At 37.7% G+C, this 26,240-nt stretch overlaps 1 protein-coding gene across 1 annotated transcript; it reads right to left on the bottom strand.

The window, feature by feature from the left end:
- Positions 1 to 799: 799 nt before the first annotated feature.
- On the bottom strand, positions 800 to 24,740 carry LOC107593579 (upstream-binding protein 1-like). Its single transcript, XM_016283356.1, has 14 exons — positions 23,918 to 24,740; positions 13,882 to 14,033; positions 13,598 to 13,779; positions 10,956 to 11,108; positions 10,649 to 10,759; positions 7,046 to 7,159; positions 6,746 to 6,852; positions 6,601 to 6,655; positions 6,403 to 6,496; positions 5,840 to 5,930; positions 5,606 to 5,727; positions 3,889 to 4,031; positions 2,299 to 2,350; positions 800 to 2,214 (listed from the first exon to the last, which is right to left on the bottom strand). The coding sequence occupies exons 1-14, from the start codon at positions 24,031 to 24,033 to the stop codon at positions 2,177 to 2,179; spliced, it is 1,530 nt and encodes a 509-aa protein (XP_016138842.1). The 5' UTR covers positions 24,034 to 24,740; the 3' UTR covers positions 800 to 2,176.
- Positions 24,741 to 26,240: the final 1,500 nt, after the last annotated feature.

The raw sequence follows: 26,240 nt of genomic DNA, 5'->3' as shown, positions 1-26,240 counted from the left end.
ATCTACAGGTGCATCTCAATAAATTAGAATGTCGTGGAAAAGTTAATTTATTTCAGTAATTCAACTCAAATTGTGAAACTAGTGTATTAAATAAATTCAATGCACACAGACTGAAGTAGTTTAAGTCTTTGGTTCTTTTAATTGTGATGATTTTGGCTCACATTTAACAAAAACCCACCAATTCACTATCTCAACAAATTAGAATACTTCATAAGACCAATAAAAAAAACATTTTTAGTGAATTGTTGGCCTTCTGGAAAGTATGTTAATTTACTGTACATGTACTCAATACTTGGTAGGGGCTCCTTTTATGTTATGAATGTCTTATAATTTAATTGCAGACATCCTTCAAATTAGGAACATTACTTTTAACACTCATTTCTTTTTTTCTAGAAAACAGCTTAAAAAGTTTACCCCAGTTTCCCTTAAACATAATCAACTGTCAAATTAATTATCCTCTTACTTCGCAGTAGAAGTATGTCAGAGACCATATATGAAAATTATTTTTATTTCTGGTACAGGCATTAATTGTGTACATCTCAGCACCCCCTATGGAAGAGAGGCTTCTTTAGACAGACAGTGACATGAGGGCACCATGATTATCATCACGGAAACACAGAGGACAGTCCGGTGATCCACAGCATTTGATCAGAGGAAGAGCACAACACACCTCTTCATGGATTTAGACTTGGATCATTTGTTCAACCTGGAAACATTGTGTACACCAAAAGTCTATGTGAGCATCCAACAACAGCAAAGTATCCATTTCATTGTGGTATCAGTTTCAGTGCAGACTTGGTCATTCCCTTTTTTTTTTTTTTCTTTTTATGAGAATTAAAAGGAGTCAACATTCTTACAACCATGCTCCTCTATAAAGTAGCAATAATAAGCACAGTACATGCCAAAGCACAGCTGCCCAATACATGTCTACTAAGATAGAAGACCTATTGAGTCAGTCTCTATTTAAGAAGGAAAAAAAGATTGAAAAAAAGGCTTGCTGACTGCAGCCATGATGGCTAGGTTTAACTGGAGCAGCTGACGGTAAACCACGTGTGCATTTAGAAAAGCACCAGCCGAAGTCATATCCTAGGTCAAAAAATTAAGATAATAGAAAGCAAAGGCATTATGGGAAATATAATTTATGGCTGCATGTGATTGTGCACATTTATCAATAATCGTGTTATAATCTGTGCCAGGAGCTACTATAAAGGGCAGGTACGCAGTTACTGGGCACAGAGAATACGAAGCACAACAATCACAATCTAAAAACCATTAAACCATCATTTAATTCTAAACATGTGGAACCAGGTGACACTTAATTCATCCCACTAAGCACAAAGTAAATGCTAAGAAACTAACAGAATCTAGTCAACAGAAACAATGGCACCAGAAACGATTGGTCTTGAGAGAGGAATTGGAAAACGATATCAGCATTGACAATGTCATCTACGAGAGTAGGATACAGCCGAAACTTGAGTCTCACAACCTCACGCTAGCTGCAGGGCACCGTACTCAAACTCAAGGAATTATTTCAGCCAGACAGACAAAGACGTCCTGCGCATGCCTAAGTCAGTACGCGTTTCCCCACATTTGAAAAAGAGGTCATTACTATCTACCGAGGGGTTTGTGATAGCGTCTGCAGGCCAATCCGAAGGGGCAGGAAGCGAAACGGTTGACAACTCGCAGACAAAAGGCAGACAAACTCAAGTAAGTACTGTACGTTCATAATTAGCAAAGTGAAGACAGAGTCTGAGCATAGCCTTATCGCGGCGCCGGATGCTTAGATTCTTCCATGAACACCATGCTGAAGTAAAAGTGGTCACAATTCTCCTCCACTTCCTTGCGGTTTCTGCCCACCTCCATCCCTCCCGATTCAACCTTTAAAAACGCACTCGCACGCATACTTAAAAGCCCACTGCTCACACACACTGGCATCAGTTTAAGTGTTTTCAATATGAAACAATTTACACACTGAAGTCAGATTCTAACAGTTAGGAGGCCCTGCCCAACCCCAGCAATCTCTCTCTCCTCCGACGTGCGAGACGTGAAGAACGAGAGAGAGAGATGAGGAAAGGAAGAGAGAGGAGGATGGAGGGAACATGTTCAATGCTCAAGAATGGCAGTATGGAGGCCTTGAGATGTCATCACACTCTGCTTCACATTGCTTGCAGCAGCTCTACTTCAGGACCAGGTGAAATCCATCACTGGTGTCATCTGAGGATGAATAAAAGTCACAGAAATGTTGGAGAACAAGAAAAGCAGTGATGGGGTTTAATGAAATGTTTCCGCCATAGATACCTTGTATTGTGCTGACAATAAAACTGCTCTCATCTGGGAAGTTATAAACCATCTGTAAGCAAAAAAAAAAAAGATTGTAAGGCATTATCTTATATATTAGGATAAATTTGAGTTACTAAGGTCTTCTTCGCACTACACAGATTTGTTCCAAATATGATCTTTAGGACTAAATTTTAAATCATACCAGTGTTAAGTGTAGTGAGTATCATTTGTTGCTACAGTCATTTATATATATATATATATAGTTTCTATAAAAATAGAAAGCAGCACAACTGTTTTCAATATTAATAAGAAATGTTTTCTGAAGGATCATGTGACACTGAAGACTGGAGTAATAGCTGCTGAAAATTAAGTTTTGCCATTAGAGGGATACATTTTAAAGGGGTCATATGATGCGATTTAAATTTTTCCTTTCTCTTTGGAGTGTTACAAGCTCTTGGTGCATAAAGAAGATCTGTAAATTTGCAAAGACTAAAGTCTCAAATCCAAAGAGATATTCTTTATAAAATTTAAGAGTCAACCACTTTTTCCTTTCTCTTTGGAGTGTTACAAGCTCTTGGTGCATAAAGAAGATCTGTAAATTTGCAAAGACTAAAGTCTCAAATCCAAAGAGATATTCTTTATAAAATTTAAGAGTCAATCACGCCTACCTAAAACGGCTTGTTCTAACACGCCGCCACATACCTATGTCACAATGTGGGAAGATTTGCATAATGCCGCCCAAATGTTCACACAAAGAAAGAAGGCGTAACTTTTATTCTCGCTGTAGTATTGTTGCTGCCGCCATGTCGTGAAGACGCTGTATTTCGTTGTGAAAGCGAAACTACTTTGTTTGGCCTTCCAAAAGAGGACGATATCTGTTTCGTCATGCCTGGAGCTGATCCGTGCTGGTCGCTGAAATCCGTAATTATGACCCCACTGGATGCAACAAATGCCTCGTTTATAATGGGTTTTCATGTTTTTGTCTCATCGCTCCGGCAGGACAGTGCATTACAGTATGGTAAGGGGCGTAACATTTCCGTCACACGCTTGAGGTATTCGGCCAATCACAACGCACTTGATAGCTGGCCAATCAGAGCACACCTTGCTTTTCAAACCGATGAGCTTTGTAAAAATCTATGCGTTTCAGAAAGGCGGGGCATAGAGGAGAAACAATAATATACAATATGTGGAAAATAATTCGTTTTTTGAACCTTAAACCGCATAAACACATTTCATTACACCAAATACACAAAATAATGATCTTTTTAGCAGCATCATATGACCCCTTTAAAATAGAAGAGTGTTATTTTACATTGTAATATACATGTAAATAAATGTAGCCTTAATACATGGCATTACCATTCACTAGACAAATCTGTCACATGATGTTCTTCACCTACATGATCCAGTTTTTCATGACAATAACATCAGAAAAAAAAGTCTACAATGAAGTGTGTTTTATCTGTGGCATGATGCAAAAAATTATCCAAATGAGCAGCCACAGTTGGCCAACTTATTACCGCTACCTGATAACAGGGAAAGAGAAGAGACTGTATCTGGCTGCTTTTAGTGTGGTTGCATGAATCTGTGATGTAGGTCTGTGTTTACCTGGTCGCTGAGTAGTATGTGTATCCCTGTGGGCCCCTGTTTGTAGACTTGGTTGATGTGGGACAGTGGCAGTGCCAAGACACTGGAGATTTTCCTAGTTAGCTCGCAAGCCGTCATCTCCTCAAGGTAAAGAGCGTGGTAAACTAAACACAAATGCAGACGCATTTTAAAACAAGACCAACAATGATTGTAGATTTCACAGTAGACTGACTAAATAAAAACATAATACATCTGCAGAACCAAAAGAATACAAACAGAAAGGGTTTGACCTATTTAATGAGACAAAAATGATGGAATTTGCAACAATTTTACAATTGGCTGTGATGCAATGTGTTTGATAAAACATTAAATACTTAATTTATCCAAATGAACAAACATATTCATCTGTGAATTTCTATAGAATTAATTTATTAGGTAACCAGTAATTAGGAAACCTGATTATTTCTTGGTAAATGAGTTTGGGGTCTGAGCACAGCGTTTTAAGTCTGTTATTAGAAGTGGCTGCAGAGAGAATGATGTCGGGTTTGAGGTGTGGTCTTGTTGCCATGTCAAATGTCAATTGTTATGGTGTTGTGTTTTCGAGAGCAGGATGAGCAGCCATTCGTATTATGACTTTTTTTATGGTTGCATCTTTATCTTACAAACTACCCGTTAATGGTTTGGGGTCAGTAAGATTATTATTATTTTATATATATATTTTTTTAATTTAAAGCTTTTTATATTTTACAGAAGGGGTAGGTAAAATCTTTAAGCTTTTTTTTTTTAAATGTCTCTTATGCTAACCAAGACTGTATTTATTTGATTAAAAATACAGTAATACAGTGAAATATTATTACAATTTAAAATAACCCTTTTAATATAATAAAAATAACAATTTTAATGTTTCAACATGTAATTTATTCCTGTGATGGCAAAGCTGAATTTTCAGCAGGCATTACTCAAGTCTTAAGTGTCACATGATCCTTCAGAAATCATTCTAAGAAACATTTCTTATTATTATCAATGTTAAAAACAGTTGTGCTGCTCAATATTTTTAGGTAAACTGTCTGTGACATTTTTTTCATAAATAGAACATTCAAAAGAACGGCAGACTTTTTTGTAACAACGTTAAAAGCTTTACTGTCACTTTTGATCAATTTAATGCATCCTTGCTATTAATTTCTTTTAAAAAAGCATACTGAACTTATCAACTTTTGAATTGCTAATTTGTGCTAATTTGTCTCATGTCTGCCCTGCAATTTATCTTGTAATAGTTTGAATATTGTAATGTAACAGCCTAATGTGTATGATTGTGGGGTTTTCAAATTCCTAACAACTTTCAGTAATTATTAGATTGAAACATTTTCATTAATGTGAATGCATTTAACATAGCCATCTGTTGCGGTTTTATGTTACCAATGTCAAAATTATTATTATTTTTTAAATCAAGCAAACTGAGAGCACTACCTTACATTTTGATTAAGTCATGCAGCTTACACTTTTTACATTATGTGGTATTGAGTATCAGAAAAACGAAGTGAACACCTTTTGGTTCACCATTTGTATTACTTTGGCGGAAAGGTTATGAAGGTTCGTACAATAGATCAAGCAATTCAGTGCTGCTGAATAATCCTGCACTGCATGTTTGTTGTTGCCACACAATAGATGTTATTTATTTGTTATGATTGTGGTATGTTAGGAATGGCTGTGCAAGTCTCCACGATTGATATTTATATACCAGGTATGGATGTTGGACTGCTGTGTTCGCCGTTTTTGCTGTGGCCACGTTTCTCCAGGAGAGGGCTCTCACTCTGAGACGCCTCCAGGGACACGTAAACTGTGAGTCTGGGACGCACTGCTCTGTACCAGGACACAAACACACACAATGTGAACAGAATTCTTTAATTTACACATTCATAATGGTAAGAAAACTCATATATTAACATCACTTGTGATTTTCTTTTAATCATACCTTGACTTTAGTGCATTGTAGAGTCTGATTCCATCAGCTGCACCACAAATTTGGACTAAATCCTCACGAGTTAATTTCAGTAGATCAGAACCTAAGATGAAAAACCAGTCGTATCAAATTGGTCTTATTTATAACTACTTATAGTTTAATGCTGTGTCTGTTAGGGCTGGATAATTACACAGATTTCCCTTTTCCATTGGATTCTGATTCAGAACTCTAGATTCTATTAAATTCTGATTCAGTCTATTTCGATATTTCAGTTTTAATGCCCTATTTGATTATGTTTATAAGAAAGAGATTCTTTCAAATTATATTAGGCAACCATTTCAGACTGATTTAAACTGGTAACTTATCTTTTTAGACTATTCATTAAAAGAACCAGTTCATAAGAGTCATTTGTTCATGATTTAGAATACACTGTATGTTTGGTTTTACACAGCTTGTGAGGACAACTAAGAATCGATATCAGGATGATTCAAATGAAGACTGCAATTCTTCATATACAGATATTTTTACCCAGCCCTAGTGTAGTTTAATCTTTGCAACAGAAACTGTGTAAATACCTGAGAAATGGGTGAAAATACGACTGTATGAGTTAAATCTGTTCTTAAGCAGCCACTTCTGTGTGTCCTGTATAGATGCTGTGGGACTCAGAGACTGCAAAATGTTCACAGATTTATGTTTTTCAGATGCAACAGAAAAACAAATGTGCATCTTTTAAGGCAAATTAGTAAAGATTTAATATATAAACATGTACAAACCTCCATAGACATGAGGCTACCAAGATCCCCTTGATGGTTAGGTGAAGACGACTCACTGAAAACAAAAGTACAAGCATTAGGTAAAGCCTAACTGTGGTTCATGGCACAATGTAAAAGAAACAGAGACGCTTCATGAGTGTGTCACCTGTCTGGTACTGTGCTGTTAGGGCTGTAGGTGTGTGTGCTGGAGGTGAAGGTCGGTGTAGCTGCTGTGTTGGGGTTGACGTATGCATTATCTGGCCATGGAGAGCACTACAAAGAGAGAAAGAGAGATATGTGAGAAAAAGTCCAAAGTGATCCTAAACAAAACTGAATTCTGATGTCAGACTAATGTATGACCCGCCACACGCTGATGAAGGACACTGATCTAAAAACAAATATGAACCATGTTTTGGAGTTTCGAATGAGTGAACTGTTAACGCAGCAGAGGTGAGTGGGCACTTACACTTCCTCTTTTGCTTTTGGCGATGGAATCGCCACAGTCTGCAGGTAGTGTCCGCTTGCTGGATTTCTTTAGCTCATGTTCTACAGCCTCCTCAATCACAGGCTCCAATCGAGTCTACGCAAAAAGAGACAAACCACAGTGAAAAAACAGAGAAAAACAGACACATGTAAATTAGAATACAGTCAGTTTTCTGACCTGTGTTGATGTTCTTCCTACTGAAACAGGAAGTTTAGGTAAAACATATTAAAGGGCTTGTCCCTTTTTTCAACAGCTAATTACTTGTTATAACCATTAACCATGATTTGCTCTTTGCTAGTTATAGGTGATAAACTGGAAGGAATGTTGTTCATCAACATCAATCATTTCGGTTTTTTGAGCAGAGTTGTTATTTCTAACCAAGACTTATTATGGTTAATTGAACAAGTTTAAATTAATTAAACTATATATATACAGTGGGGCAAAAAAGTATTTAGTCAGCCACCAATTGTGCAAGTTCTCCCACTTAAAAAGATGAGAGGCCTGTAATTTTCATCATAGGTATACCTCAACTATGAGAGACAAAATGAGAAAAAAAATTTAAGGGAAATCTTTTTTTGGGAGAACTTGCACAATTGGTGGCTGACTAAATACTTTTTCCCCCCACTGTATATATATATATATATATATTACATTTAAAAAAAAACTTAAATGAAAATTAGAAATGTTGACTTGGCAACTAAATGAAATATAATAATTGGAAGTACTAAAACTACTAAAACTAAAATAGAAATAAACCAAAGCTAAACAGAAATATTTAGAAAACAGAAGCAAAAAATATATAAAAATAAAAGCTAAATCAAAATTAGGGCTGAACAATTTTGGAAAATAATCAAATTGCGATTTATTTTTTTTTACCAATATTGTGATTTAATATGCAATTATTTTTTTTAAAGCTCTTTATGTTCTGTATTATTCAACAAAGACAAGCTATAAATCATTGTATAGTATGACCAACACAATATTAGATAGATTAAACATAAATGTTCTTTTCTGTAGGCCAGGCCTATACGTTACGATGAAATTAGGTGATGCATGAATTGATATGAATGACATTTTTATTTAACAACTACAGTCACAGTACATTGACTGATTTGTTGAACTTCCAACCAAATAATTATGTTTAAATAAGCCTGGTGTAAACATTAATATGAAAGTCAGTAACAAATCACACAAACTAAAGTAGATTGCAGAAATATAAAAACAAATCTGTTGCTTTAGCACACTACTTTAGGTAATTCAAAGTCACTGTAATAAACATATGTAAATATGTGCACTGCACTTTTAAACACTGTCTGTTAACTTTAACTTTTTTGGTCGCTTCCCTTTAAACCTATACAAAAAAAATCTGCGCCCCTTTCCCGAATCCCCATTCCACCTCAGACGACCAAATAATTTCACTAAACATTATGAAAAATTTATGCTTTTTTAATTTAAAAGACCTACAGGGAAAAAAACACCTGCATCACTTGAAACATTGAAAAATAGCATAGAGAGAATAACTTATTATTATTATTCTCTCTGTTATTTATTTATTTTTTGTGGGTTTCATGCTGTCCGCTAAGGCATAGAACACACAGGCTTTCCTCCTCACCAGCGACATTAAACACCGTGTCTACACCAGACGAGAGCGGCAAAATACAGTAGAACCCATTATAATCAGTGACGCTGTGTACACTGGATGCGGCGCGGAGCGACAAAACCCGACACTAAACTGATGCCTTGTTCTATTTATGACGTACTGACACGAAGTTAAAATTATTTGCAACGGTCGCTTTGTCCAGTGTAGAGCTGTTGCGACACGACGCACAACTGTAGCGTCCGGTATAGACAAGGTGAGTGAAGCCGAGAGCAAGATATGCCTCGTCATATTTTCAGCAGCGACAAAACCCGACACTAAACTGATGCCTTGTTCTATTTATGACGTACTGACACGAAGTTAAAATTATTTGCAACGGTCGCTTTGTCCAGTGTAGAGCTGTTGCGACACGACGCACAACTGTAGCGTCCGGTATAGACAAGGTGAGTGAAGCCGAGAGCAAGATATGCCTCGTCATATTTTCAGCAATTAGCTTTTGAATGTCCAGCACCTGCCTGGGTCTGTGCCACTTCATCTATGGCTTTTCTCTTCGCTTTCACAAACCGATCCATCTCCCATTCTAAGTTACGTCCTTTGGCTGTTTACCGTTTTATTTATTTTCTTTTTCTGCTGATGGCCCACGCTCGACTTGAAGCAGTGCTGCTTAGACCGATGGGTGTGTCATCAAAGTACTGTGAGAGCTATAAGAGAGCACGGAGGTCTCCTTATGCTTTCTCTCGCTTGCCGTACTTTGATGTCATACAGCGATCTGATCTTCAAGTCGAACACACCTCTTCACTCTCGCGTGTCACGTGACCGTGTAATCGCAGCCTCTGCGATTGAAAAATCGCGATATCATCGCAAATGCAATTAATCGTTCAGCCCTAATCAAAATATAATTAAATACTAGAATAGCATATAAAAATTCTAAAATAATACTGTTTCTGAAATAAGGGGAAAGTTCCTACAGGCATTAATAGTATTTATAGTATATGTGTGAAATTATGTACACTGACTTAAGATTGAGACTTCAGTCATATTTAATTTTAGGCCACTGATTTTAAACTCGATATAAAGTTGTCCCTGCCATATGGTGGCTGTAACATGACCAGCTAAATGCTCTTTGCTTTATCTCAGCAACCCCTTATTATCGGTCTAAATTAATCAAGGGTGACATATACATCTATGAAGAGGCTATTTTTACAATTAGTAGCCAGTAGTAGTTTTTTATTTTCTATGTAATGCTGTATCCATGTCAATAGGTGGCAGTATTAATAGGTGACAAAACAAAACATAAATACTTGAATATTCTTGCCTCTGACAAAATAGTGGTGTCATAAGAGGGTTGATATTTTTCTTTCTCCTGCACTGTCTTTTTCTCCATCTTCTCTCGGTCTGTTTTTTGTTTTCTGTCTGCTCCCTTTGGCTGTTAATAGGAGAGTATGAGTTACAGTTTAATACAACCTCTTCACTCTCGCGTGTCACGTGACCGTGTAATCGCAGCCTCTGCGATTGAAAAATCGCGATATCATCGCAAATGCAATTAATCGTTCAGCCCTAATCAAAATATAATTAAATACTAGAATAGCATATAAAAATTCTAAAATAATACTGTTTCTGAAATAAGGGGAAAGTTCCTACAGGCATTAATAGTATTTATAGTATATGTGTGAAATTATGTACACTGACTTAAGATTGAGACTTCAGTCATATTTAATTTTAGGCCACTGATTTTAAACTCGATATAAAGTTGTCCCTGCCATATGGTGGCTGTAACATGACCAGCTAAATGCTCTTTGCTTTATCTCAGCAACCCCTTATTATCGGTCTAAATTAATCAAGGGTGACATATACATCTATGAAGAGGCTATTTTTACAATTAGTAGCCAGTAGTAGTTTTTTATTTTCTATGTAATGCTGTATCCATGTCAATAGGTGGCAGTATTAATAGGTGACAAAACAAAACATAAATACTTGAATATTCTTGCCTCTGACAAAATAGTGGTGTCATAAGAGGGTTGATATTTTTCTTTCTCCTGCACTGTCTTTTTCTCCATCTTCTCTCGGTCTGTTTTTTGTTTTCTGTCTGCTCCCTTTGGCTGTTAATAGGAGAGTATGAGTTACAGTTTAATACATACTAAAGACTTCAATGTCACATTAATGCTTCAAAACATACCCATTAAGCATTCAATATAGGAAACACAAGGGTGAAATGGATTCAGAGCTGCAATCTTCAACCAAACACCACAGATATTTCCTTGCATTTAATGCATGTTTGCATGCGTGTGGCATCACCTTAAAGACTTTGATCTGGCAGCTGGCGGAGTGCAGGTGCTCGGTGTACTCTCCGCTTTCATTTTGTTTAAAAGTGTCAATCTGGATCCGGAACGGAACTCCTTTCTCTCCACCGTGTTTCCGCGGGGTGAACTCTGTACTGATGCAATGAACCTTCAATAAGGGAAGGAAGGAAAGATAATTAACGTGGAACACATGATCGGTTCCTGAAGCACTCTTGAGAAGATCCTTGGCATCCATTGCACTATTTCTGCACAGATTAGGATGTGCCAGATACGTTTTTAATCAACTGGAATGATATTCAGATGTTGGAAATTGATCAAAGGTCAAGAGATAATGTCAAAGAGCTAGTAGCCCTAATCAGACTCTCTCCAACATGTCTGGGACTTTAAGATAATCTCAAACATGTCTGACGCTATTGGCACAACATCTACATAGCTCCTTTGAGTGTGTGAGAGAATTTCTGGCCAATGAGATAGTGCTTCAGGCATGTTCTATTCATTAACTACACAAAACAGCTGTGAGGATCTTGACAGCCAGAATTTAATATTGACCTGAAGCATCACACACTAGTGAATGCTCAACTGCACATTTATGTGCTCAATTTTTGCAAAAACATAATTATTAATATTATACAGGGGCAACTAGTATAAGGAAGTTCCACAGAGAAGCATTGAAGAGCAAACAGCATATGATTATTCAACCAAATTCAAGTAATATGTCCTAAATAAGGATGTATAAACATCAAAGTTTCAGTACTTGATATCAATGTAGTAAAAATTTCACAATTCTTAATACCAATTTTAATACCACAGCAAAATATATTGATGACAATAAAGTATTATAATGGTAATATTATTTTAATAATTTAATGCAATATAAATGTAATTTAATGTAATATACATAGAACACGCACGTATTTTAAAATGTTAAATTACATTCTTATTACATTCTATATTTTTTATTAAAGTAAACATATATATATATATATATATATATATATATATATATATATATAAATTTATGTAAATAGTAAACAGACAGAAATAATTGCTTTATATATACAGGTTAAGCATTCACTCAGTGAGGGATTCCTCAGACTGATTCAAAACAGTAGTTTGAGACACAAATCATTAAAAGAAATGACTTCTAAGAGTCATTTGTTCATGAATCAGACTACATTGATCACACTGTTATTATTTATTTATTTATGTATGTGACCAGCAAAGACAATGGAAGAAAAATGTTGTCTATTTACTGGTCAAAAGTTTGGGATAATTTGAGAAAATATTTTTATTTAGCACCCATGCATTAAATTGATCAAAAGTGATAGTAAAGATTTTAAATATACATTCAAAAAATAATTTAATATATATTATTTTATACATGTTTAGAGATAAATGGACGTAACAATGTCATTACAAAACTGTGCCAGTAAACAACTTAAACGGATAGTTCACCCAAAAATGAAAATTCTGTGATTAATTATTCTCTCTCGTGTCATTCCAAACCTCTAAGACCTTCGCTCATCTTCAGATCACAAATTAAGATATTTTTTTATGAAATCTGAGAGTTTTCTGACCCTCCCACAGACAGCAATGCAACTGACACGTTTAAGGCCCAAAAAGGTAGTGAGGACATCGTTAAAATAGTCCATGTGACATCAGTGGTTCAACCGTAATTTTATGAATTTTACGAGAATACTTTTTGCACGCAAAGAAAACAAAAGTAATTGACTTTATTCAACAATTTTTTCTCTTCTGTGTCAGTCTTCCCCATGTGCTCACAAGGGTACCACGACGCATGCGTGTAGTGCATGCGCCAGCATTCATCGTCTGTATATTCTGATTCAAATAAGTAAGGCTGTGCAAAAAAATTGCAAGTCATCTTTTCTGTCGAAATCTTCAGACATTTTTACGAAGACTGTTTTATGTACAGCGTGCGTCTTCCTCTGCTTGTAAACAAGGCACAGCGCATCCGGGTTCAACGTCAGAGCATCAGCAGCGCCACACAATGAATGCACTTCGAAGACTGACACGGAAGAGAAGAAATTGTTGAATAAAGGTGTTATTTTTGTTTTCTTTGTGCACAAAAAGTATTCATGTAACTTCATAAAATTATGGTTGAACCACTGATGTCACATGGACTATTTTAACGATGTCCTCACTACCTTTTGGGCCTTGAACATTTCAGTTGCGTTGCTGTCTATGGAGGGTCAAAAAGTTCTCAGATTTGATCAAAAATATCTTACTTTGGTGAACAAAAGATGAGGATGAACAAAGATCTTACGGGTTTGGAACGACATGAGGGAGAATAATTAATGACAGAATTTTCATTTTTGGGTGAATTATCCCTTTAATGTGTCACTCAAAGCTTTTCGTTATTATTTTTATTAATCATTGAAATTTTATAGTCATATAACGCATCCACTCGCCTTGAAAGGTTTGTGATCAACCATTTAGATATTATAAAATGAAAAAACAGAAATGAATCAAAAAAGTATGAATAACAAAAACACTTAAATCTAAAAATAATCAGTATCATACTGGTCATAAAAAACATACCGGTTGATTTGAACTATTCTGTAGAACAAATTTCCTTGTTAATTTTTTTCCTCTCTAATTTCAATTTATATGGCAAACTGTCAACATATAATTAATTTTGCCAAGTTGTTGTAGATTCACTGAATACCACACCACACAAAACCACAAGTGCACAGCACTGATAAAACACACACAATCTCTCACCTTAACAGTCTTGTTGTTGAGTTCAGGCATCTCCTCTATTTTCCTATTATCAAGCAATCGGATCTCATACGACTGGCCTACAGTGGGAGAGGGGAAGCGTGTTACTGAAAATCTTCTCAACAAGGGTCTTGATATTCTCTAAGGAATAGAGAAAGAAATATAGTTAATGAAAACCATACCTTGGTTTAGGTAGGTGAGCGTCTCCTCGTGCAGTTTAACAGCAGGGGACGTGGCGGTACACAGCACATACTGAAACGGAGGATTCTTGGTGTCAGACTCCACAGGGACGCTAACATCTTCCTGCTTAAAGATGGGCAGAGCCAACACATCACTGAGGAAAACAAACACAGACACAAAGAGAAACGGAAGTTACGGAATATGTCGGTTAGAACCACAGAACCTCTCCCATCAGTATGGAAATGGTTGTCACGGAAACAGGTATACGGGGAGCCCCCGTCTGCTTACACCTATAGACACTTTAAAAACCACACGACACATGACCGCTCTTGCATACATCTGAACCAAAAACATATAAAGACATATTCTCATCAGACTGCTAGGAAATAAAAATAAAACAAAAGGCAGGTATGTATTTACAATAATGAATTTTTGGTCATCTTTGGTCATCTTGGTACTTTTCTGGACCTTGAACGTGGTAGTTACCTTGCTGTCTATGGGAGGGTCAGAGAGTCCTCATATTTCATCAAAAATATCTTAAATTGTGTTCTGAAGATGAACGGTCTTACGGGTTTAGAACGACATGAGGGTGAGTAATTCAGAATGAGTTTTTTTATAGGTAATATAGGGTTAATTCAGAATTAATGACAGAATTGTCATTTTTGGGTGAACTAACCCTTTAACATGCGACCTGTATCCGGATGTTGTCCACATACACATTGAAAAGACAAGTGTAAACGCGCTTCCGATCGGAATGTTATCCGATCAGCGTGTCCTGCTCCAGAGGTAGTCGAGGACGCATTGTGATCGGATCTCAATGTAATGTAAATGCAATCCAGCCATCATGTCTGCATTCACAGGTCGATGTCATGCAAAACCCCACCCCCTCTTTCGCGAACTGTCAGAAGAGAGAGGCCGTGGAGCGCTAGGGAGACTCGTACAGTTATTTTCCTTTGTTAAATGTCCCGAGACTGAAAATGGTTTAAAAAAGGAATCCCACCACTTAGGGTCGACTTTGTACCGGGGCCATTCTCTGCAGACTTATTTAAATATTGCGCGGGAACGACAGATCTGATGTTATCCAGATAGACAAGTCAGCTGATGTTGCCAAGTGTAAACGCAGTGTGTCCTGATTGACTGACGATCCGATCTGCTTGATCAGATCACGGTGATCACATGTTAATGCCAAGTGTAAACGCGTTATCCAGATAGACAAGTCAGCTGATGTTGCCAAGTGTAAACGCAGCGTGTCCTGATTGACTGACGATCCGATCTGCTTGATCAGATCACGGTGATCACATGTTATTAATGCCAAGTGTAAACGCAGATGCATTTACACACTGTTTAATGCAGCTCTGAGGGACATGGAATACTCTAACCTGCAGTTACAAATGCATAAATAATGTTTTGATATTTTAAACATAAAACATTAAAAACTGATGTTTGAAATTATTTAAAAAATGAAAAGGTACCTTAAATGTGAAATTAAAACTGCCAGTAGGTGGCAGCAAGTCACTATTATGTGAGTCACTGCGATTGAACCGAATCATTTAAACGGTTGATTAATTCAGGAGCAAAACACCGTCATGTTGCTCAGAGACACAAAACAGCGCTGTTGCTGTGTTTGGAATGATTTTTGTTGGAGAATATGCAGGAAATATGGTGTCTAAAACATAAGTCTCTTAATATTAACTAGGGGTGCTCCGATCAGGATTTTTGAGGCCGATCACAGAAAGCAGTATCTGCCGATACCGATCACGATCTTTTTAAAGCCTTCTTTTTATTATTTATAACTATTTATAGTGATACTCCAATCAGGATTTTTAGACATTTATTCAGGCCTGAATTTCATTTTTGAAAATGGGGGGAATTCCCCTCTTAGGTGACTCTTGTGAGAGGAGAAGCAGCTTTCACACAGGAGTCCGCTACTGATCCGTGGCTGTTTACCACAAACACAACATTTATCCATTATTTTGATTTCAAATCCAAACATTGTCACTGAAAATGCTTTTTCAGCATTGCAATTCTTTTTTTACACAGTACAGTAATGCAATCTTCCAAAGACATGTTTAAACAATAAATATAAGCAACACATAAAAAAAAGTAAACTTTTTACTTTTGCATTTACTTCTAGATTTACATATATTAAGTTGCTCAAGCAAGTGGCAAAACATTTAAACTACTTTTCTAACGTTATCACAAACTTACCATTGACAGAAATAGTCAGCTCTACTGCCTTTCCTTTTGCATTGAAATCTTTATTACACAGTAGATAATTTAACTACTTTAATAATATGCATGCATTTATGGTGTAATTACAAAATTTGTGTCAATCCATGTTCACATTTACTGCAAAAAATGCGCTGTTACTTTAATTCAGCAATAGACTCGGTGCGGAAACCATCTCTGCACTGCAACAGACGCACCGCTCCTGAACGCACTGCCGGACCGCAACATTTTAATAGACTGATTCACGCAGTGAAAGAATGCACTATAAAAGCGCACGCGCACTAGTCTAACCTGCTAGACTTCATCATCTAATGCATGCGTGCACTCTGTAGGTGTTTTGTTTCCTTTTCGCGATATACTCAATAATATCAAATCGCACATCGTTAAAACAACAATTAGGATATAATCGCAGACCATACATATCGCACACTCCTATTCTGTTTAGATTTTTATAATGCATTGTCTTCTTGTCAATCCACCAGTTCACATTTAAAGCTCTGCGTGTTTGCAGGGTAAAAACATGGATTGATTTTTGCATTTGTCGCAGTAGTGTTGATGCAGCCATGTCAGGGAGAGCTGTGTGTTTCAGTGCGAAAGCCTTATTTGACCTTCTGGAAGTAGATGCAATTAGGAATTGTAGCGTCTCGACCAATCTGACACACTAATTTTTATTTGATTTAACAAATCAATTATTCATTAGATTAACAAATCGTCACAGTCCCCTCACTCAATAAACTGGATGCCAGGATTTCTGCTGAACACCATGGAAGTAGATGCAATTAGGAATCATTGGTTAAGATTTATTTACAACAGAACAGCACAACCCAGATGTTCGAATTTTGGCAACCCATCTTATGGACGAAAGTTTTTTTAACCTAGAAGAGTACAAGGCTGGCTGTGCACAAAAGCTATTTCTAAAAAAAAAAAAAGAAAAAAAAAAAGGGGTTAATTCTGACTTTGCTATGACAATCTGACGCTTTTGAATCTGCGAGTGTAAGTATGTTTTGTTATTAGCTTAAGCATTTGCTATTGACTGTTCAAATGCGTAAGGCCTTACATTTGATACAATTAAATTTAAGACTTTAAGACCTGCAGAAACCCTGTATGATTCTTTAGGGTCTTAATGAAAAGTCTAACATAATTTGGTTAAAATTTCTCAATGGTAGTGTAAAAAACACCTTTTTACCCTGTCAAAAATAGCTCTTTTCAGAGCATGCAGATTTGTAGCATTTTCCTTTAAATGTTAATGAGCTCTGCTGAGCCCGCCCCTCTCTTCCAAGCCACTCTCTGAGAGATTGTTTACTTTAGCTGCATTCATCATGAAACTTGCTAATTAGCACATTATTAGGAAAGGCCATTTGCAAAGATTCATTAAAAAAATCTTATACTCACTTCTTCTGTAGATGAGGCTGGATCACGAATGATTCGCTCGAACAGACGCATTTAGGCAGATCGGGGGCGCATTCCCTTCAAAAACAAACGTAATCCACTGCGTCTTCAGCGGCTCAGATGTCGGGAGTAAATGACGACTGCTATGTTAATTATTACATCCAACAACAAAACACCTCAATCGCTTAGGAGTCATTCTTGTCTACATCTGCTCCAGTGGTGAAACAATGGCGGACTGATGACAGCTCTCACTCAGCGCGGGTCTAAGGTAAGACACCAGTCCAGTCTGTGCTGAAACGCTACTGTCAATCAAACTCTCGTGGGAGGGGCCTGTCTGTGTGACAGCACACAGACAGGCATCTGAGATCGGCTCGATTTGAGAAAGGGGAAAACATTTAATCAGATTTTTAAAAAAACACTGGGTGGATTTTTATCATTATAGGGTGGTTGCGTACACGCACTGCCAACACACATTTCAGTTCAAACTACTTGTAAAAGTGCATGTAGCATCCTATGACCCCTTTAAAAAAATACTCAAACATAAAAGTTAGTTTAAATGGTAATTTCACAGTTTTATTTTTAACAAATGCAGCCTTGTTGAGCATAACAGACTTCCTTCAAAAACAGTAAAAAAAAATCTTACTGACCCCAACATTTTGATGGTAATATGTACACAATATCAAAAAATCAACAATGAACAATTAATTTACACACTATTTAGCCCAAAATATTATTATATTTTATATATTAGGCCATGGCTCTGAGCTTGACACTGCTTTGCCACACTCACACACATACAGGCGGTATCAGGTCAGTGCACTGACAGCTAAAGACGCTGAGTCAGTTAGCTGGCAGTCTGTTTGACATGACGCGACGTTTGTAACAGTGTGGCCCGCAGGATCCTTCCTGCCCACCAATCTGCAAGTGTTTTCTGAAATATGAGCAGCTCCACTGTAACATTCCGTTCCACAGCTGCTCATTCCACATGATCACAAGTTAGATAATCAGCATCTCACACCCTCATTTACCTCAAACGCAACACGAAAACATCACCATTAGCACCACGTCACAGCACTGACCAACAGACACAGCAAGAAAATAATAAGCACATCTCCATGATATCTGGAACTTGAACTTATCTGACCCTGTTCTCTGAAAACACCTGCAAACTGCAAATGCAGAAAATTTCATATTCCTGTCCATATCTCATAAAAGTTAGAAATATAAGGGCAGCTGACATGAAAATTGCCATATCCTGCCTGCAATGTGACATGTTATCGTTAATTTTAAATTAATTTAAACAGCATTTTGATCATTCTTTTATAATCGTGCATGCAGGTTTCATGACCTCATTAAATCAGAAACTACATGGAATTTTGTATTTGTTTTAAAAATGTATGTCATGGAACCATTTTAAATGAACTAGTCAATGCAAAAAGATTGTCTTTTAAATAAAATATACAATTTATTATTATTATGCAACATCAATACCAACACCAACTATTTCCATTATGGATGGAGCCATATTTAAATTCTGCCTGATACGGCTAAGCCAATAATTATTGCATTTTCTGGGCAACAATCAATGGTCAATATAATAAATGTATGCTATTTTGTCTAAATCAATGAAAAACAATACAATTGAAACTACAATTAGATTATTTAAATGTAATAAAATACAATGACAAATATTAAACTCTTACAGCACAATAAAAAAAAACTATGTGAGATATTTCAAATTCATAATATGAAGCTTCCTTGGTGAGACCATTTTGAAAAATTCATTAAGAACTTGCAGGACAGTGTCATAAAATATGCGTAACAGACAATCGTGTCCGCAAAAATATGATTAAAATGTTTAAAAATAACTAAATAGCAGACACATAACACTTTCTCTAATACATGTATGCATGTTTTAACCTGAAGTCTGTGGCCAGGTTATGCCTCAATGACCCAAAAACACTGTCTGGTCCTCTAACACCAATAGAGGACTGTGTCAACTGCAAATCTGCAGGGGGCTGGAAGAGTAGCAAGAAACTTGATATCACAGGGGGAGAGCATGTGAACAGCCCTCTTCCCACTGTCTCACACTACAGCGCTCCCACCACTAACAAATCCTCCACAGAATGTAAACTCACTCAACCACTGACTATACTCTCTCTCACACAGAGTATTTCGGACACTTGCATATGCACACTTGCAGAATAACAGAGCGCTCCAGGGAAAGTGCTGATGTTGCTCTTTCCACCACAACCTCCAGAAGCCCGCCACATCCCAGAGTAACCGTTCCATGGAACCTGACCTCAGGCGCATAATATGTATTCCTATCACGCAGGCTGCTGGCGATTTGGAAAAACGACATATAGAGTTTAAATATGCTCCATCATTAATACCCCAATGAAAATGTGACGTATGCAGGGGGATTGTGGTTTGCCTCTTCCAATGCTGTAGCACCTGGCATGCAGTTGGAACTCATGAAAGTGTTTTCTGAAATATGAGCAGCTCCACTGTAACATTCCGTTCCACAGCTGCTCATTCCACATGATCGCAAGTTAGATAATCAGCATCTCACACCCTCATTTACCTCAAACGCAACACGAAAACATCACCATTAGCACCACGTCACAGCACTGACCAACAGACACAGCAAGAAAATAATAAGCACATCTCCATGATATCTGGAACTTGAACTTATCTGACCCTGTTCTCTGAAAACACCTGCAAACTGCAAATGCAGAAAATTTCATATTCCTGTCCATATCTCATAAAAGTTAGAAATATAAGGGCAGCTGACATGAAAATTGCCATATCCTGCCTGCAATGTGACATGTTATAGTTAATTTTAAATTAATTTAAACAGCATCTTGCAGCATTTTGATCATTCTTTTATAATCGTGCATGCAGGTTTCATGACCTCATTAAATCAGAAACTACATGGAATTTTGTATTTGTTTTAAAAATGTATGTCATGGAACCATTTTAAATGAACTAGTCAATGCAAAAAGATTGTCTTTTAAATAAAATATACAATTTATTATTATTATGCAACATCAATACCAACACCATCTATTTTCATTATGGATGGAGCCATATTTAAATTCTGCCTGATACGGCTAAGCCAATAATTATTGCATTTTCTGGGCAACAATCAATGGTCAATATAATAAATGTATGCTATTTTGTCTAAATCAATGAAAAACAATACAATTGAAACTACAATTAGATTATTTAAATGTAATAAAATACAATGACAAATATTAATATGACTCTTACAGCACAATAAAAAAAAACTATGTGAGATATTTCAAATTCATAATATGAAGCTTCCTTGGTGAGACCATTTTGAAAAATTCATTAAGAACTTGCAGGACAGTGTCATAAAATATGCGTAACAGACAATCGTGTCCGCAAAAATATGATTAAAATGTTTAAAAATAACTAAATAGCAGACACATAACACTTTCTCTAATACATGTATGCATGTTTTAACCTGAAGTCTGTGGCCAGGTTATGCCTCAATGACCCAAAAACACTGTCTGGTCCTCTAACACCAATAGAGGACTGTGTCAACTGCAAATCTGCAGGGGGCTGGAAGAGTAGCAAGAAACTTGATATCACAGGGGGAGAGCATGTGAACAGCCCTCTTCCCACTGTCTCACACTACAGCGCTCCCACCACTAACAAATCCTCCACAGAATGTAAACTCACTCAACCACTGACTATACTCTCTCTCACACAGAGTATTTCGGACACTTGCATATGCACACTTGCAGAATAACAGAGCGCTCCAGGGAAAGTGCTGATGTTGCTCTTTCCACCACAACCTCCAGAAGCCCGCCACATCCCAGAGTAACCGTTCCATGGAACCTGACCTCAGGCGCATAATATGTATTCCTATCACGCAGGCTGCTGGCGATTTGGAAAAACGACATATAGAGTTTAAATATGCTCCATCATTAATACCCCAATGAAAATGTGACGTATGCAGGGGGATTGTGGTTTGCCTCTTCCAATGCTGTAGCACCTGGCATGCAGTTGGAACTCATGAAAAAACCAATATGTAACTATGAATAAATTGTAGCGTGTGATGTTTTGGACAGTTTGATAATGGTCAGATTCAACTTAATAACAAACGGCTATAATAATATTAGTAGCGCCTGAAAACAATATTAAAATTGTATTTCTAAAAAAAATAAGCCCAATAGTAAAGGTGAACCGTGATATTTTTAAGCAAAATAGAACCGTTTAGTTCTGATGTCAATTAGTAGGCCAACCTGAAAGTTGATGTAGGTGCAGTAAATGTTTGTCTTTTATTTTATATTGTGATAATGCATTTCAAGTGTTTGGTCACATGGGTGCAAGAGGATATTTCCCTGGTTGTGTTTCCTGACGTGTGAGTAGCAGGGAATGCTCAATTTCTGTTGATCACTCCAGATGTTTTTAATCCTTCTTAATTGTCCTTTTACGTACATAAGCAGTTGTTTGTTACATCAAGTCAATAAATGTTTATAGAAGGTAAACGCATGGGAACACATCAGGGATTTCTTTTCCAGTTACTTAGCCTCTCAGCTACTGCATGTTGTTGCTATACTTTAGCCAACAGAAAATGCACTTTCGGACGTGTGCGCAATATTTTTTCGTTTTTTTATTACAAATTATGAGGGAGGGAGGCTGAGACTTGTGTCATTCGCAGTGCTACATGGGAGAGGGTGGGCGCAAGTTCTTTTGGTGTGATTTTCTGCTTTCGATTCTTTGACTGGTGGACCGTTCTTTGCAGAATCATAGTTAATGGGGAAGTCTAAGGGGAGGCCTAGGAAGGCCTAATGGTTAGAAAGTCGGACTTGTAACCCAAAGGTTGCGGGTTCGAGTCTCGTACCGGCAGGGATTGTAGGTGGGGGGAGTGAATGTACAGCGCTCTCTCCCACCTTCTAATTCCAAGTATGGGTCACCATACTTGGCCACATGTCACTTTCACTTCACTTAATGTAGTTTTTCACCAGAAATTCATTGATAAACATGATTATTTTTAAAACTGAAAACGATGCAGATTATCATCAAATAACAACCTCATAGCTCACAGTAGGTTTAGTTATCTTTTAAAGGGGTCATATGATGCGATTTCAAGTTTTCCTTTCTCTTTGGAGTGTTAGAAGCTGATTGTGCATAGATAAGATCCCTAAAGTTGCAAAGACTAAAGTCTCAAAACCAAAGAGATATTCTTTATCAAAGTTAAGACTCTGCCACACCCCCTAAAACGGCTCGTTCTAACACGCCCTTATATATATCTAGGTCACTATGTGGGAATATTTGCATAATGCCGCCCAAATGTGCAAGCAAAGAAAGAAGGTGTGGTTTCAGTAACCGCAGTTAGTGTTGAAGCAGCATGTCAGGGAGACGCTGTGTGTTTCTAGGCGAAAGCAAAAGCACTTTATTTGGCCTTCCGAAAGTAGATGCATTTAGGAATCTTTAAGATTACTTACAACAGAACAGCAATGCATTTTATGGACGACCGTTTCGTGAACCTAGGAGAGGTAATTCTGACTTTGCTATGACAATCTATGAAACCAGCTACTGTTTTGTTATTAGTTTAAGTATTTGCTATTGACTAGAAATATAATACACACTTCACCTTTAATTTCTTTATTTTAAAGGTACATAGAAAAGGCAGACGGACTATCTCCAGGATATGACCATCATCTTAAATATTGCATCAACTGTTTCAGAGTCTCCCTAACAGTTCAGTGACGTAACCATAGCTTCTATGCGCAGTATCGTGTGACAGAATGCAGTTCAACGTTCGCCTCAGTGTCTTCGATCACTAAACGTGTTATTCTTGAAACATTGGAATGCCCTTTAAAACAACGCATGCGAAGATATGAGATTTAAACCAATTCGTTAAACGTTAAATAAAGTGTAAGCTAATTCTTTATTACTGTTAATTTCGCATCTCAGGACAGATTTCAAAGAACACCCTGTTCCAGGAAGTAACATTACTTCAAACGCGCTTGTTATCGTTTCAGTGCAACCACGTTATGGCTATTCGAAAGGAGCGTGAGAATGCCGATTAACACTCTACAACCAGATTAAAACAAATGCCAGGTCTCGTTAGCTCTCAAGATGGTCAGACAACATTAGGATGCAACTCGTTGTCTATTGTTTTGAGCTAGCTCTAGCAACTCTCATATAGCCATACTGCATCTAGCAGACGACAAAAACAAACTCGCGAAGGGCCAAATGATAAATAATCGTATCAAAATAAGAACTTTTGAAACCTATAAGCACAAACCGCCTGGAATCCCGAGGTTCGCTATATAGCACAGCGATCAAGACAGCTAGCCAACTAGCTCGCCGTCATAGATGCATCGCCCCCGGCTTAGGGACTCTTGGGAAGCTGCTGATCGGTTTGCATGCTGCTCTAACCTCATGCTGTACGCGCCAGCCCCGAGCTCCTGGCCGATGCCAGACAAACTGGCATCGAAGTCGTGCACTAGCCCAGACTCGATGGTAGCATCGTCCATCTTCAGCACCCACGCCATGGCGCCCAGATCCTTCTCCTCCGACTCTAACCGGAGCGCCGCCAGCTTCGCCTCGTACAGACAGCACCTGCGCGGAGCTCGCGTTGCCGCAGGAGTCAGCTAGTCCTTCTAGAGCTGGTTAGGTGGCCACCCGCGGAAGGCTAGCTGTTGAAAGCAGGGCAAACTGCTCTAGCCCCGACTGCCGTGTGCCTCGCCATTGCTCGAGTTTCACAGTAACATAGGCGAGAAACAACAGTCTCGGGATGAGCTGAGGCGTCGCGAAGTGCACTCAACCCTCCACGCTACACCTCCTCGTGTATTATCCGTTTCCAGCGCCCGTATGTTAGCCCGTGTACATCAGCAGCACATCATATATGTATGCGATCTTCCATTATATAAAGCAGGGTGGGAGGACGCTGTTGACTGTCACCGCATTCACACGCAATGTCCGCTCGAGTAACTGGGTTGGCAGAGCTCGCTCGCTTGCTGTCATCTAATCCTGCACGCAGTGCGGTATCTTTACGCTCTCTACTGTCCGAAAACGTTCGCCTAATTTCATCGTGTTGACCCGCCCGTTTGATCTTTCGGAAGAGGCCAAAGATCACCACACATGAACGCGGCCCTCTGTCTGTCACCATTCAAACCCTAAACGCGAGAGCGCTGCAGCAGGGATCTGGGTCTGGAATCTGACAGCCAATCACGTTGCTCTGCGAGCCGCGCTCAGCCAATCAGCTTCCGAGGATCTGTCGTCATCGTCAACTGGCTCGCGCTCCGATACACTGTAGTCACTCTCGGCTTCCAAACAGACTATAACCTTTAACTTGCAGCGTATAAATTAAACGACACGTCACCTGGTGGAAGAAATGCAAACTTGTTGAATATGAACGATTGTTTTTATCATAGAATGTTTAACACAATCAACACATTTATATTCAAAACCTCAGATCTGCAGCTGACAACTAAAGTCCAAATGTGACCCTGGACCACAAAACCAGTCATAAGGGTGAATCTGACCCTATGAAAGCTGAATGAATAAGCTTTCCATTGATGTATGGTTTGTTAGAACAGGACAATATTTGGCTGAGATACAACTATTTGAAAATCTGGAATCTGAGGGTGCAAAAAATCAAAATGTTGAGAAAATCACCTTTAAAGTTGCCCAAATGAAGTTTACAGTAGGACATTTACAAAATATCTTCATGGAACATGATCTTTACATAATATCCAAATGATTTTTGGCATAAAAGAAAAATCTGCTCCAGGTTCATATATCCACACTGCTGTGAAATGACAAGAAAATATAGATATACATTAAGACAGATAGCTGTTTTCGCTGACATAAATGAGGACCAGTAGCGTGAGATATTCAGATCCCACCTTGGCTGTTTTTGCTCTGAAATGCCCTTCTGAAAACAGGGATGGCCACTTAAGGACATATCTTGGGTGTTTTTAACCTGTTGTTGTTGTTGTTGTGGTGGTCTGGACAGGAAGGCAGACGGGCCTTTGAGCATCATTAGATTCTCTTAAACAGACCACCAACCTATAAACAAAACAGCCTTGGGTGTTTACAGCTGGGAATGTAGTCGCAGCGCTGTGAGACAGCTGGGAAACACTTGATTCATTTTTTTTCACTGAGGGCACTAGTGTCCTTGAAAAACAATATTGCAGACTTATAGATAAATAATTTTCAGATGCCAGTTATGTAGTAAGTTTCTATTTAGTGAGAGAAACAGGGAAATAGCAGAATAGTGTGTCACCCAGATCTATTTGTAAGGTTTGCAATGGCCAAATGAAGTCAACAAAAGTGCAGAGGATGAATACAATGGCACTTCTCACTGGTTTTGACTTTACTGCACTCTAATTTCTCATTACAGATAAGTGATTTTAACTCATGTGATAAAATACATGAACATGTTTTTCTAGCAGTGGGTTTTGTGTGTTGATTTTAAACACCTAGTTCACCATCATACTTTTACTATGGCTGTTGGGTAATAAGTGAACACAATAAAAGCACACTGGTATACACTCAGACAAGGGTCAACTATATAAGGAGGTACATTTGAACAAAAATCTTGAACTGTGTTCTCAGGAAAAGTGTTTTTCATAAATGTCTGATCAGGCAAGCTGTCAATTTTAAATATTAGTACATCTACATAATTTATTAGTATATTAGTTGGCCATTATATATTTGTTTATTTATTTATTTATTAATTATGCTCTATGAATTT

Source organism: Sinocyclocheilus grahami, unplaced genomic scaffold, assembly GCF_001515645.1.
Source record: "Sinocyclocheilus grahami isolate Dianchi unplaced genomic scaffold, SAMN03320097.WGS_v1.1 scaffold173.1, whole genome shotgun sequence".
Taxonomy (NCBI): Eukaryota; Metazoa; Chordata; class Actinopteri; order Cypriniformes; family Cyprinidae; genus Sinocyclocheilus; species Sinocyclocheilus grahami.
The sequence above is the reverse complement of the archived record's forward strand: the minus strand, read 5'-3'. Positions and strand labels throughout refer to the sequence as shown.

Bases quoted from the DNA above. Each gene is read 5' to 3' on its own strand.
- LOC107593579 (XM_016283356.1), bottom strand. From the start codon at position 24,033: ATGGCGTGGGTGCTGAAGATGGACGATGCTACCATCGAGTCTGGGCTA. The intron at 7,160-10,648 runs GCAAGAATATTC...CTTTTTGCGTAG, and splicing joins ACACCACTATTTTGTCAGAG to ACTCGATTGGAGCCTGTGAT. The intron at 4,032-5,605 runs GTATATAAATAT...ATTTGTGTTTAG, and splicing joins CAGTCCAACATCCATACCTG to TTTACCACGCTCTTTACCTT.